Below are 15,418 nucleotides of genomic sequence, written 5' to 3'. Positions count from 1 at the left end.
TCTTATCCTTCCAGATAAACTTTTATTAAACTTTACTTTGCTAAGTATTTCAGCAGACACTGAATCATGTTTTATGTATGCAACCTTTCAGCATATTGCAGCCATAAATGCAGTTATAACTGAACGACAATGAAAACAGCTGTTTTCATTGTTTCAAATTTTCTGGCCTAATACTTTTGATGTATATATAAAATGTAGGCGTGTAACACAAATATATGTGTGTGTGCGTACATGTGTGCGTGCGTGCGTGTGTGTGTGTGTGTGTGCGTGCGTGTGCGTGTGCGTGTGTGTGTGTGTGTGTGTGTGTGTGTGTGTGTGTGTGTGTGTGTGTGTGTGTGTGTGGTGTACAAGTATGTCTAATGCACCACAACTGCTAGGGTTTACTGTTTTCTATTATTTGTATTGTTTTTATAATATGGAATATTACCCACATTTTCTACAGTATATAAACTGAGAGGAGGATAACTTCATTTTGGTAAACAGAGACTGCATTTTCAGTATCATATCATTACATTAATTTTGTAAACAAACATGATACTCAATATCTTATACAACAACATTCAATGACTGCTAAAAATGCCATTCACATGCAGGGGAAATCTGAAAATTGCTGTACTGTGTGTGGGTACAAAACTTGTACCAAAGTTCTATGACCTTAAGTTTAAGATTAGAGGTATTTCTGGCTGAGGAAGGAAAGTCTACATATAGGTGAAAATAAACAACAAATGGATTAAGAAGCCTGTTCTCTGCCCTAGACTGGTTAGTCTGTGCAATGTGTTGCAGGCTTATTTTCAACAGATTATACCGGATTTTCTTGTTCTGGTAAATTTTATTTCTTTCTGTTAACCTGGATATTCACCTCCGTTGTATATCAAAAGCTGTTATAGAGCAGAGCATATGAAAACTTAACTTTTGGATGTCTTACGCATTTTCTGAGTCACCTGTAGCAAAACCTGACACTGGAGGTGCTGATGCTCTTGTGTTGAATCGAGACATTCATCAGTCTCTTGTACAGAAGTCAGCATTCAACAAGTTATATAAAATGTAACGTCCATTTAAGTAATGCTGATAATAAATTTAGCCATTTGTGTTAAAAACCTGGCACGCGGTCACTAACAGAAAGTTCATACATTCAATAAGTTGTATTAAACTCAGCTTCCAGTGGGTTCCTGAATATGTAGATTCAGCAGATCATCACGGCCAGTTACATTGATATCTGTTCTGTTCAGATATTTAGGCTAGAACTCAATGCTTTTGAGTTACCATAGTAGAGTCTGCACCTAAAGCTGAATAGGTCAGTCTGACTACACACTGCGTCTGCGATTGTGAATCATCGCCACAATGTGAGCAAGATCAAGGCTGTCCATCATCATACTCATGAATTCTTCATCTTTTTTGGCTCCGTTAACAAATTCCTCCAAGGATAGCTCACCTAATGAAGAAAACAGACAAAAAAATCAGTTTCACACCAAAGTTAGCATCACCATTTTATTTAAACAGGACATATAACTGCAAAGGGGTTTTAGCAATTTGTGTTTCAAAACGTCAGTCTATCAAGCATCATATAATTCTCTGGAGCACAGTTCAATAGAAGCATTCAGTACCCATCTTTGTGATATGAATTCTGTAATAAATATTTTAGTAATCGCATCATTACATCATAAAATATATTTCACACCTGCCTTTCCCTCCTTATATGACAATCACAAGTACAATAATCAGCCTGTGGTTTTCCTGTAAGGAAATGATAATTCCTGAAAGAACTGTGTAGTTATTATAGTAAAAATAAGGTCCTTCCTTTAGAAACTAAGGCTTCCTTTATTGTCCAGAACAGTACGACTTAGCTTGATGGCTATTTTAATGTGTAATCTGCACTGTGTGTGTGTGTGAGTGTGTGTGTGTGTGTGTGAGTGTGTGTGTGTGTGTGTGTGTGTGTGTGTGTGTGTGTGTGTGTGTGTGTGTGTGTGTGTGTGTGCATGGATGTGTGTATGTGTTGGCCTGTCTGTTTGTATGTACATTTGTATGTTTGAATGTTTACGTCTGTGGATATGTCTGTATAAGCATGTCTGTGAATATGCATGTGTTTGTATGTGTGTGTGTGTGTGTGTGTGTGTGTGTGTGTGTGTGTGTGTGTGTGTGTGTACGGATATGTCTATGTGTTTGCCTGTATGTTTGTATGTACATTTGTATGTTTGAATGCTTACTTCTGTGGATATGTCTGTATAAGCATGTGTGTGAATATGCATGTGTTTGCGTGTGTGTGTGTGTGTGTGTGTGTGTGTGTGTGTGTGTGTGTGTGTGTGTGTGTGTGTGTGTGTGTGTGTGCATGGATGTGTGCATGTGTTTGCCTGTCTGTTTGTATGTACATTTGTATGTTTGAATGTTTACGTCTGTGTGTGAATATGCATGTGGTTGTATGTGTGTGTGTGTGTGTGTGTGTGTGTGTGTGTGTGTGTGTGTGTGTGTGTGTGTGTGCACGTGTATAGGAATACTGCCTTGTAATGGACTGGCATCCTACACAGAGTGCATCCTGTCGTCTGACAAATTTTTCTATGATAGGCTTTGACTCATTTTAAGCCATTGTGAATTATGTAGTTAATTGACAATAAATACAGGAGGTTTCAGTTATTCTGTTAGCTCCCAGTACCTTTATATCAGAAAATAAAAAAAAATGGCATTATTAACTCATGAGTATTCTAAAGATCTCCATGCCTCAGGTGCTCAAACACCAGTACCTTACATCCGGTGAGGTCCAACCATGTGGAGAGACTGCAGTTGCTATGCCATTCAAGAACAGTATTCAAGTTTGGCCAAGGTTAGGGTGGCAATGGGAGTGCAGGTTGGGGTGGTTTTAAGTAGTGACTGGGAGGGAGCATTAGGTTTAGGGACAAAGAAGGGAGTTTACAATTAGGGAGCAGGAGGAGAGTTTTAGGTTTAGAGAAGAGGAAGAGGATTTCAGATTTAGTGTGTGAGAATGGAGTTTTAGGGTTAGGGAGTGGGAAGGGAGTTTAGGGTTAGGGGCCACTTGTGTATTTTAGGATTAGAAAGCAGGAGGGGGGTTAGGTTTAGGGAGGGGAAAGGGAACTTAGGGTTACAGAGCAGAAGTGCTGATTTAGTGTCAGGGAGCTAAGGGGGACTTTATGTTTTGGAAGGGAGGAGTAGAAATTTAGATTTAGGAGGGACTGGGGACTTTGGTTAGGGATGGAATTCCTTTTCAGCTTCAGGGAGATTTTAGGATTAGAGTTAAAGTTCTGGTAGAGCTATGCAAATAAGTAGAGTCAGATGGTGAGAGGGCTACATAATTTACTATGATCAGGCTGTTGGGTGGTGGGAGGTAGTGCACGTACCAATAAGAGCAATTGGCAGTCAGCAAGTGTGTCTCAAGCTAGTAACACTTGAGCACATGTAGTAGACCCCTAGCTCATTCATGGTAGCATCCCCATCATAATAAATAAGTATATAAAAACAGTCATAAAAGACAGTTTAAAAACTCAGCTAAGAACTTTATTACCATAAAAATTAAAATAATACAACAAATTCTTTGTCAGTTGGTATCATTAGCATTTCTATATAACTGGCAAGCTGATTGTTTTCTCTAATCACTATGCATATTCATGTAAATTAATTAAGTTTCATTGCATAATTATAATTAAGCCATAGTTAAACTGTTATTCATTCAGTGGGGTAGTTAATGGAACTTAAAACAAGTTAATGGAAAATTAAAGTAGAAGATGGTTAAAGGATACATCAGATTTAAATCCAAGTTTATCCAAGTAGTATGCAATAAAACCTAACAGAAGCAAGGATACTACAATTTAAATGAATCTTTCAGGGACAAGCTTTTTGAAGCCAGAAGTAGTATGAATCATAAGCTTTACAAAAGAGAATGCATTTAAGTAGGGCTCAGAGTGACCACATGCATGGATTTCAGAGCCTTTATTTATTTATTTTTTAAATTGTTAAATATCTTTATTTTTTTTATCAAATTTCTTTTTATTAAACATTTGTTCACAAAATATGCAGAAGATAAACAAGGACATATACCTGTGGTACAGTTGATGTTACAGAGTGCATACCATAAGCAAGTAATAATAGTTATTGTCCACTTTGCTCATTAACATTCAAATTGGGTAGAATTATCATTTATGTTACTCCAAGGATATGGTTATATTATAAGTTAGTCTAAGAACTTTTATCATATAGCAGTTCTCTTGTACATTATTTTACAACTGCGAGCAATATTAGAGGTATAACATCAACCTATATAATGATAATCTATTCTACTAAACCTTATATACATATATACAAATATGTCCCCTTAATTATTGTGATTACTAATCTTAGCAAAGTGATGTGTTTACTATACTTATATAATTAGTATTTAACATACTGTTTATGACAGAATATCAATTAATGCTTTGCAGTACCTTTGATAGTAGGTTTAGTTCTTCTGACTTTTTGTATGAAGCTTCTTAGCCAATATATGTTTTTTCACCATGCTTTTATATTTTGACCAGGTTAGTCTTGACCTGTCTATCCAGTTTTTTGCTATGTAAGCTTTTAATAGGGTGCATAGTGTTATCATAATGTGTTTAGAGAAATTATTATTATTATTGCATTTCAATATATGCAGTATAGCTGTCTCCCATGACAACGTGAATTTTGAATAGCCTGATTTCTCTAAAAGGAATCTTAGTGAGCACCATAGTTTATAGACTGTTTTGCAGCTCCAAAAATGTGGAGGATAGCTGCCTCTTTGTTAGGACAGAAGGAGCAATAGGGTGACTTGGATGGGTTGAATTTGTTAAGGTGGACAGGTGTATGGAAGTCATTGTTGAAGATCATGATCTGTGTATAAATTCATTTTTTGTATGGTGTCAGTTTCATAGTATTTCTAATGGCTAATTCCTTTTGATTGTCTGTTATGGTGTTATCTTTTTTTTCCCAAAACTTTGAAAAAAGAATAGTACTTTGATATTTAATATTTGATATTAATTTATATGTATTTGATATAATTTTCTTTTTACTTAAAAGCAATTTTAGAACTTATTGTGCTAAATTGACATCTTACTCAACTACATTGATATCTTTGGTTATGGTATGTTAAATATCATTATCGAAAACCAGGGAAGGAATAGGACATGTATTTATTTACTAGGTAAGCACACTAGAAATAATATCATTTTTCAAGTACAAACCACAAGAAATATCTGGTTTACTGTCTTGCTTAGAATCACACAGTAGGCAAATGGAGGCTAAGGGAATCAAACCATGGACTACAGGAGCACATTCATGAATCTATTAAGTATGCTGACTGCCAGTGTTCCAGACTTGCAATAAGGAAGGGAATAAGAAGCAACACACTCAGCAATCTATGTAGCAGTTCCTGATACCCACAGTTTATTAGAGCACTAACTGCTTTGAATCCATGGCTTTATCAAAGTAAAAAATGATAATAATAGTAATAATAATAATAATAATAATAATAATAATAATAATAATAATAATAATAATAATAATAGTAATAATTCTGAAAGCATCCAACTTTATGTAGTAAAAGTTAAGGGCATCATAATGAATAGCAAAGCCAGCTATTAAAAATTCCATCAGCTCATAAATTGTCTTTATAAGACCTTTTTTCTTTTTTCTACACCAGAATATGTAAAAAAAACAGTATATGCAATTAAAAGTTATTAATGAATGTGGAAAAGTGTTACACCTACATTTTCATGCAAAAATGGTCATTGCTTGTTTTACCACATGATGGCATTAGTATTCCATCAGTCAATGCTTCCTTTCAAATGTGCTTTTAGCCAAATGTCAGACACCAAGATTTTTCAAGCTACCTAGCTCATGAATCCAAATGTTATCTCATTTTCTCATACCTCTGAAAATCCCAGCACGAGAATTCTGGAGAAAGCCAAAAATAATGGGGCAATAAAGGCCCAAAAACAGGGACAGATTTTAAATATTGCTTTTATAAACTTAGAAAGTTGCAAGAATAACAGGTTTTGTATTAGCATGCATTTCCTGCAGGATATCAAGTCTGAAACTCAGATGTCTGTCATTATAGAGTGACTTCAGTCCTCAGTGATTTGCCCAAAAAAAATCACAACTGTTATGAAGTACAGACTAAAAATATGAGGCAAAAATCTGGACATGCTGCAAAATTCTGGACAGTTTAGAGGTTTGCTCTCACTGGTTTCATTTTCAGTGTTACTGTTGCTTTTTAACGTGGATTCTGTTATTATTTTTGAAACTGAATTTATATGTTAATTTCTTTTCCAAAAGATAGGCACACAGGGACATTTTAAAAAAGGTATAATAAAGCATTTCAATAACACTAGAAGTCTCATATGCCCCATAAATACATCTTCCAAAATATTTTGCTTCCAAAAAAGGGAGGTATAATGTGTGGATATGTTCAGGTTGTTGCCTTTAGAAAAGACAAAAACCTAACAAAAGCCCCACCTTTTGCTCCACCAACTGATCCACCCAGTGTGATATGTTACAGCAATAACCCACCCAATGACATTATTTAAAAAAACTTACTTTTCTTAAATGATGCCCTTGTATAACAGTGATGTGGTGTTCTTCTGCTTTAATTTTATGCATTGGGGTTGCTTAATGGACTGCACATGCATACGGGACTTACACGCTTAGATAGTACACCAGTGGTTTGGAAAGAAATGTAGATGGGGAAGGTGTTCATAAGCTACTGTGTCAGCTGCGATGTTCTGCATACAGGAAGAATCAGGTACATTTTTCATTTTTTTTAACATACCTGATTCTTATTGAATGCAGAACATTGTGGCTGTCTTAGTAGCTTTTGAACACCTTCCAGATCTAAAATGTTGTTTGTTGTCTAGAAGCAGATATGTGTGAACCTCTTAGAGCAAGAAATCTGGACAAAACCATAAATAACGGGAGATAAATGTTTAAAAGTCAGGACAGTTTATAAGTATTGTTGCTACAAATTAAGAAATTTAATAGAATAACTTGTTTTGCATTAGCATTGATTTCCTGAAGGGTATGAAGTCTGAAACTCAGATATCTGTCATTATTTTCTAACTTTAACCTTCAATGATTTGCCAAAAAGAACACACACATTTTTATGAGAAACAGACCAAAAATCTGAAGCAAAAATCTGGGCATTCCGTGAAAATATGTACAATTGAGAGTTATGACTCGAAGTTGTATATGCCAATAAGAAAGTCCTGCTGTTCAATGATACTTTAGCGGCCAGACTTTTCCTGTTCGTATATTTTCAATATACAATAGGCTGGTTGGGCTGACAAGTCAGCATGCTCATTTTTGAATGTTAATGGCCAGTCATTGTATAATAAAAGATATTTATTGTAATATTATTTTGTCAATTGGAATGTTTATTGAAACTATTAAACTTGATAAGCATGGTGGTCTAAAAATTATAGTCAGGAAATGAGGGCAAGAAGAATGTATACTTGCACACTATTTCCTACAATGTGTACTTTACAATTTTCCTCGATTCTGGTGTTATTCATCTCTACAATATTATTTATCCTAAAGACAAAAAGAAAAAAAATGTAATTGTACCACAGAGAACATAAAGTTAACTAGAGGCAGACCCTCTGTTTCACTTTTGTAAAAGAAAGGCTCAGACTTTTTTCTTTATGTCATCTAAGATGAATTATAAAGAGGATTCTTCTGATTAGTCTTTCTGCTAATGGTCACATTTCATACTACACAGGGGGCTAGTTAACACAAATAAAAGACAATTGTGACAAAACAAAACCAAATGGAAGCAAATGAATATCAAAGTGAAACAGTGTTTGGCAAATAAACTTCAGAAATATGTGAGCTCTCAGAATACCTGACAAGCACTCACCAAAACTAAATTTTCTGACAGAGACACTGATTTCCTGGCTGTATTGAGCATTTATTGACAGCTGGCAACACTAGCATATGTGTATCTTTAAAGTACTGGTGCCTTAGATTCATTCAGAGTCCCATTTTGTGTATACCTTTAAAATATCAATGCCTTTAAACTCATTCTGAATTGCATTTTATACTGTTAAAATATCAGTACCTTTAGCCTCATTCAGAGTCCCATTTCATACATTTAAGATACTGATGTATTTAACCACAGAATCTCATTTCATACATTTAAAATAGTAAAAAACACAAGCCACCATGATTCTCCAAGTTTCAGGCTCACATAAAATAAAAAAGCAAGCAATTCCAAGTACACAAGTGAACCCAAAAACAGCAGACTGCTCCAGTTCTTCAAATCTCTTTATTCACAAAGGTATGAGCACTTTTGCAGGTTGTACTGCTTCATGAGATATCTGCTGTTTTTGGGTTCACTTGTGTACTTGGAATACCTTTAAAATACTAGTGCCTTTAGCCTCATTCAGAGTCCCATAAGTGTATTATGTACTCCAGTTTCCTGCATATGCTATGGGACATCCTAAAGGTAAAGCATTGAATGTATTATTATTTTTAGACACCAAATATATACAGAACCTGTAAACCATGGGGGAGGGGGTTGGGTAAAGATAAGAAGTCATAATTACAGTGGAGGTGACATCACAAAGTACTCTTATTTCTGTTGGAACCACCTCTCCATTTCAGCAATTACCTGTTACCTGTAGGCATGCACCAAGATATGGACCATAAGGACAACCCACTTTTATTTATTACACGATGAAGGCACAACCACCTAATATCCCCCTCTACAAAATTTAGATGCTGTTATGCACCTATATGCATACCTATATCAGGCCTCATCATTTTTCAAGTGGTAAAAAAACTCTTCCTTTTAAATGAAAAGTTGTCACTCCATGCCATGAGACTGTATTAATTGGCAGACTTCACAATTCAGTATTGCTGCATTCAACACTCGATATTTAGCTAGAGCCTCGTGATCTTACCCTTGATAAGGCTATACAGGTTACCTATCCCTAACCTGTTCTGAAAGCCTGACTAACAAAAACAATGAACAATGCCCACTGTAATCATAAACAATCCCCCAATCATGAAATAAATTTAGGTACCTTAGGGCTTTATAGCAAAACTGCTAACCAACTATGAACTGGCCCATGGGGAAACAGGGGAAAACAGGACATAAAAAGAACAATGCCCGACCTATATTTTAAAACATCCTACTAACATATTCTGATGTACAGACAGCATTTTCCTGTAATTATCTGTGTACCCAACTCATAGGTTGTTAACCAACAAAACATTTAAATTGGCTGAAATCTCCACCCATGCTCCACCTATCCACTGACTGACATCCAAAATCCATATATATCTTTGAGGGTGCAGAACATTTAACTTGTAGGACACAGCTTATCGTAGCCTAGGAGTAAAAAGAAATCAGTGAACCAAGGTGAATCATTAACATAAAAGACTCCACAAGACTGGAGTATAAAGCAGCTTGTGGACTCACATACTTCACTTGACACTGCATATCCCCTTTGCAATGCACAGAAGTCCTATATGAGAAACATAAAACTGGACACAACAATAACATAACATATTCAAAAAGCATTTGAATTCCATGCAGTATTGAGTGTAATAATGAAGAGGGGAAATAAAGTTTAAAATTCATGCCATATTCAGCATGACAGGAATCTCCCGTGTGTGTGTGTGTGTGTGTGTGTGTGTGTGTGTGTGTGTGTGTGTGTGTGTGTGTGTGTGTGTGTGTGTGTGTGTGTGTGTGTGTGTGTGTGTGTGTGTGTGTGTGTGTGTGTGTGTGCGTCTGTTTGTGTGTACATGTTCATAGGTGTGTACTAGGCTAATGGCCCTGGAGCCTTTACAAGCCTAGTCCATAGGATTACCCTGGCATCGTGCACCCGACCTTAGTTTCCAGTGCCTCTGTCGAGTAGAGCCACTGGAGTGACCCCCCCCCTGGGGTGAATTTTCTATTTCCCATCCACTCATTAAGATTTCTCTTGAAGAGGGCCAGTGAGGCACTCCACTTGACATGTGTGGTGAGTCTATTCCATAGCATGGGCAGTCTCTGGGTTATGAACCTGTCCCTCCAGCTTGTTCTTTTGATTGTGGTAATGAGGTTGAGGTCTCTAGAGCATGTAGTGCAAAGGGATTGTAATTTCTTTAGCTGTAGATTTCTAACAGAGCTGAGTCAGTCATGGCTTTGTAAGTCAAGCAGAGATTGCATCTAAGTAGGCGATATGAGACAGAGAATAGTTGGAATTTTTGAGTCTGTCCATATAGGACAAGTGTTTAAGGCCCAGGATCCTCTTTGTGAGATACATTTGCAGCCTCTCCAATTGTTGCAGGTGTCTAGTGAGATACATGCCAAATGGGGCATTGTGCTCGATGATTAGCCTAATGAGGGAAGAGTAGAGGGAGACAATGACCTCTTTCTTCCTGGATGCAAAACCCTTAGTAATGAGATGTGCCACATAGAAGGACTTTCTGACCACAGTGGCAATGTGGTGGTCAAAAGAGAGGTTGCTGTCAACCTGTGTTCCCAGATCTCTTATGACGCCTTCTGTGTTCAGTGGACTACCATCGATGTGGTAATTCATGGGAACTGGGTTTTTCCCAAAGGGGATGATGACACATATTTTGGCACTGAGCTTAAAGCCATGGTTCTGACACCAGTTGTTGGTCTCAGTGAGGCCTTTCTGTAAGATGTCAACATCATTTGGGGAATTAATTATGGCTCCCAACTTGCAATCATCTGTGAACTTTGTCAACCAGAATCCATTTGTGTTGGCCTGGATTTCAAAGAAGTAGATACCAAACAAGAGAGGACCCAGGACCAAACCCTGTGGGACTCCACTCATGACTGGTTGGCAGTCTGACTTGGAGTCAGCTACTTTCACACTGTGGGTTCTATCTGTGAGCCAGTTTGCAACTCACTTAGTGATATAGGGGTTGATGCCTAGCTTAGTGAGTTTTTCTGTTATTCCTGAGTGGGGAATGGTATCAAAGGCCTTGGCCAGATCAAGATAGGCTGTATGAACCACTTTGCCTTCATCCACAGCTCTGGTGACTGACTTAAAGAAGCCGACCAGGTTGAGCAGGCATGATCTACCCTTCACAAAACCAAACTGTGTGAAATCCAGAGTTTGGTGATTCCCTATAACCTTGTTTATTAGATCCATGATGATGCGTTCCATAGCTTTGCATATCAGACTTGTCAGGCTAATGTGGCAATAGTTCCCAGGGTCTGTAGTCGCTCCTCCTTTGTGTGTGTTTGTGTGAGTCTAGAAGTGGCAGTAGTGGGTGGGCTTGTGTTATATGCATGATTCACAATCAGCTGCCAGATCCAACTAGTCAAACATATACAGTTTTCTTTATTCTACAGCAAACTACAACATTCAGCAAACTATCTGCTCTGCACACCAATGGGTGTGCAACACCCCCCCCCAGAAAACTCAAGGCAAAAGGTCTTGCCTGTTAACCATTGTAGGAAAAACAAGAGAAATGCATGAGCCTTATGCAGAAGGGAGTCCTTGAATTCAAAAACATGCAGATGTGCTTCAGTTTCATACATTATCCAAACCTCCATAATAAAATAATCTGAAGTCTCAGGGTTCGCCTGCAGATATTCCTGTCTGATATTTGTACACATTTTTACATTTGATTCATTATGAGGTATTCCACAATTCATAGCTTGTGTATATATGTCACAATGTAAATACGGCCTGTGAGTTGAAACCCTAAAGCTCAAACATGCTTTGAAAGGACCCCCACCCCTCCAAATTGTGAGTATTATAATCGCTATTCTTCATAGGTTTGAAAGCCAGAGCATGCATTTTCACTCTGCTTCCAGGGGCAATGACCTTAGAATTCGGTACATTTAGAGGTACAGGATGTGAGACTATAGACACCATATCCTCCTGCAAGAAATTAAACCATAAAATCCCAGTTGCTGAAATTGTGAAGACTCAGTATTCTAGTTCTCCAGGTTTGGTAGGCTGCCATATGAAATAGGCATGAAAGGAGTAGCTCAACAGTTAATCCTTGTTATTGGAATAAATCATGGAAATAAAAAGAGGCAAGATTCTATAGCAGTCAGTAAAACTTATCCTAACAAGTAAAAGGAAAAACAGAAATGTATTATATGAAATTTGGTTAATAAGCTCATTTAACTATGTTGTAGGTGCCCCTTTAAGAATTGATTAGGGTTGTTTACATTGTGATTGGTTGCTATGCTTTTAAAAGGTTTACTGCAATGGTTTTACTTATCTGAAGAAGTTCCACGCAAATAAAGGAGTGAAAGTGCTCAGTTTTATAAATTGGACTTTCCTTGGTATTTTTTGATGTTCAAGTGATTTCTTTTTTTTTTTTTTTTTTTTTTTTTTTGACATTTTAGTTGAGAATAAATGAGAAATGAGGAAATGTGGTTTATTTGCCTAGCTGAATGCTCCTGTTTTCATAGAAATTATACAGCCTCAGAGATAGCATATTAAAGCTGGCAAGTGTAAGGGAGTTCACCCAGAGCAATCATCTGTGACCTTTCAATGAAAACTTCATTTGGCCTTGAGAGCACAGGGAGAATGTGAATCCATGGTGGTGGTGCTGCGGTAGCGTTGTCACCTCACAGTTAGACGTTGTCCTGTTCAATTCTCAGCTAGACCGTCTCTTGTGTGGAGACATGCATGAATGGGCGTACCTTCATTGAAGGTTGTGTGTCTGGGCTGGCAACTCGGCACGTAAAAATCTACTGCCAATCATTAGCGGACCGGAGTTCCGTTGTGGTGACCCCTAACTGGGAAAAGCCGAAAGGCACAACAACAACAAGCACAGGGAGAATGTGACATCACCTCCCCCCAAAGTCTGTTAATATCTCCAAAACCTCTCTGCTGATGTCATAATGCTGCAGAGAAGTCATTACAATAATGTAGCAGCCCTCTTTGATAATGCAGTTCAATCTTTGCCCCCAACTGCCTCAGTATCAAAAGTGTTCCCTGATAAGCCAGAAAACTAACAGACCAAAGTCTAACAGAAGAAAATGCAGGCTTTTGGCAGTAAGGAACAGTATGCCCTGTCAATCACATAACTTTTTAAAGCAGCTTTTTATTAATTTTAAAACAAAGATTGTACAACATTATTTAAAGGTAAATATAACAAAAACATAATTTACAGATGTCCACAACAAAATGAAACATAGAAAACTAAAGTCAGTCACATAACTTTAAAATTCTAAATGGACCAATACTTCAGACACCACTTAATACTCATACTTATTCTGACATTTTCAGAGAAGCAACATTTTAATAAATTGTTCCTGTGTGCTCTGATATTATTCAGTGCTGTAACTACATTTAATGACATTTCAGTACAGTTATCTACTTAATTATCCTTCAGGCTGCATTTTCTCCAGTTTACTCATTTCTAACTCTAACTCTAACTCTACAGTTAAAGAAAAATAAATTGTCAATATGCAGATGCTCTCCCAGAGGTTCTTTGAAACATTTGAGTGAATTATGCTGATTTCAAGCTGGGGTACACAGAAGAGTCTGTGTTGCTATAGCTATGGCACACATTCCACAGCACTCTTCTGATCACAGGCTCTGTACCAGCACATGGGCAAGGGGGGGCTAATGTGCAACCTGAAGACAGAACAGGAGCTGTGAAGTATGGCATCCTCTGAATTCATTGGAAACTGGCTATTATATCTAGGAAAGCTGCAGGAAAAGACAATGTCAGATCTGTGTCAGGACTAAAAAGCTACAGGACTGTTATTGTCATGCCTGTGTATCCCATTCTTTCAACACCCAGGGCTATCTCCAGAGGGAACAGATGAGTGGTCTGGAATGGGGGCAGACATTAAATGGGGGGAAATTACAGTAAAACTCACCATCTCCGTTGACATCAATCCTATCAAAGACCCGGTTTGTAAACTCCTCTGCTGAAGCCTCCTGATCACAGCCATTTATAGCTTGGATGGCCTAAAGAGATTAAAGTGTCAGTTATCATTTGTCCACAGCTAATCTTCACAAATCCTCATATGAAATAGTTCTGTTCATGAACAAGATTACAAACATAATCCTCTTTGAAGCTAACTAGACTTAGTGGTTGGGTAACTGCCTTTGCAACTAGTAAATAATATATTTCTAGCTAAAGTGTTCATTAACTCAGTTTACAAGCATTATAGGTCTACATGCCTACTGTAGTCAAAAGCATATTGCACAGGCCTCCAGTTTAGGCCTACATTTTACAAGCAGCATTCTTCTACACAAAATGCCCTCCCACTACAACCTTTGCATGAGCTGTGAAATGTCAGGTATATTTCCTGTGTAAGTGTTTGTGTATTTCTTCTTTACATTTTTATTAATGAGAAATCATTGCATGAATGAAAGATGAAAGTGTAAAGCTGTATGCAAGCATTATTATGTCTTCCTTTTCAGCGTTCTCAGTATTTACGTTCATGTGTGTCATTAGTCACCATTTATTTTCCATATGTTCTGTTATTATAAACTACAGTGCTATCAATTATATATGAAATGGCACATTATTTTTGTTCCATTTTGTAAAGTGCAGCTGAGAGATGCCTTTCTACTTGTTAGTAGGATGCATTCAGGTCTAATTCCTCCATTCATCAATCCACTGAGCCATTCATTTTATAGTTTCATGTTCCTTTGGAGCCAGGCATGCATATGCAGTCCCATGCTGCTGCCAGTCATATAATTCGTGTGTGTGTGTGTGTGTGTGTGTGTGTGTGTGTGTGTGTGTGTGTGTGTGTGTGTGTGTGTGTGTGTGTGTGTGTGTGTTCGCATGTGTGTATGTGCCTGTGCTATATTTTTGAGAGAGAGAAAGAGAAACATGCAAGTGTGTGTGTGTGTGTGTGTGTGTGTGTGTGTGTGTGTGTGTGTGTGTGTGTGTGTGTGTGTGTGTGTGTGTGCAACTGCGAGCATGTGTAACATACATGTGCACCCATGTGTGTATATGTGTCTATGTGTATATGTATCTGCTTCTCTATAATACAAGAGGAAGGAGATTCACTTGGCAGTTTGGCAGACTTATGAATCTGAAGTCTTAGGACTGAAATTCTCAGTCACTCACTGACTTTCTCAAGCCTTTCTTCTTTGGGTATCCTGCTGTGTACCGCTGTTTTTCTGATCTTGTTTCTCTAACCTGTCAGCACCAGATTAGTACTACATGTGATTACCAGAGATCAGCTATCAGTTCTACAAGGAGAAAGCAAGTTTGTTGTGTTCTTCCACTTGAATGACCACTGTACAAAGTCATAGCACTTAGGGAATATATCATTTACAGCTAAAAACATACTTCTAAACTTCTTTCCTCAAGAATCCTAGACAATGCCAAAAATAATGGGGGGACAAAGGTCCAAAATTAGGAATAATGTTTTTTTTTAAATATTACTAATTCACTTAAAGAAAAACTCCATCTTAAAACTGAAAAAAAAAACATGTTTTTTCCATTATGTCTTTGT

At 37.4% G+C, this 15,418-nt stretch overlaps 1 protein-coding gene across 1 annotated transcript in view; it reads right to left on the bottom strand.

Moving 5' to 3' along the window:
* Positions 1-379: 379 nt before the first annotated feature.
* Positions 380-15,418, bottom strand: part of LOC122815411 (guanylyl cyclase-activating protein 1-like) — a 30,454-nt gene continuing 15,415 nt past the window's right edge. Inside the window, exons 3-4 of the mRNA XM_044087882.1 lie at positions 13,823-13,913; positions 380-1,432 (exon numbers count right to left, since the gene is read on the bottom strand). Of these exons, the coding sequence (XP_043943817.1) occupies positions 1,305-1,432; positions 13,823-13,913 (219 nt within the window). The 3' untranslated portion in view covers positions 380-1,304. The remainder of the gene's footprint in view (positions 1,433-13,822; positions 13,914-15,418) is intronic.

This window comes from Protopterus annectens, chromosome 11.part0 (assembly GCF_019279795.1).
Source record: "Protopterus annectens isolate FY-2018-M chromosome 11.part0, PAN1.0, whole genome shotgun sequence".
NCBI lineage: Eukaryota > Metazoa > Chordata > Ceratodontiformes > Protopteridae > Protopterus > Protopterus annectens.
The sequence above is the reverse complement of the archived record's forward strand: the minus strand, read 5'-3'. Positions and strand labels throughout refer to the sequence as shown.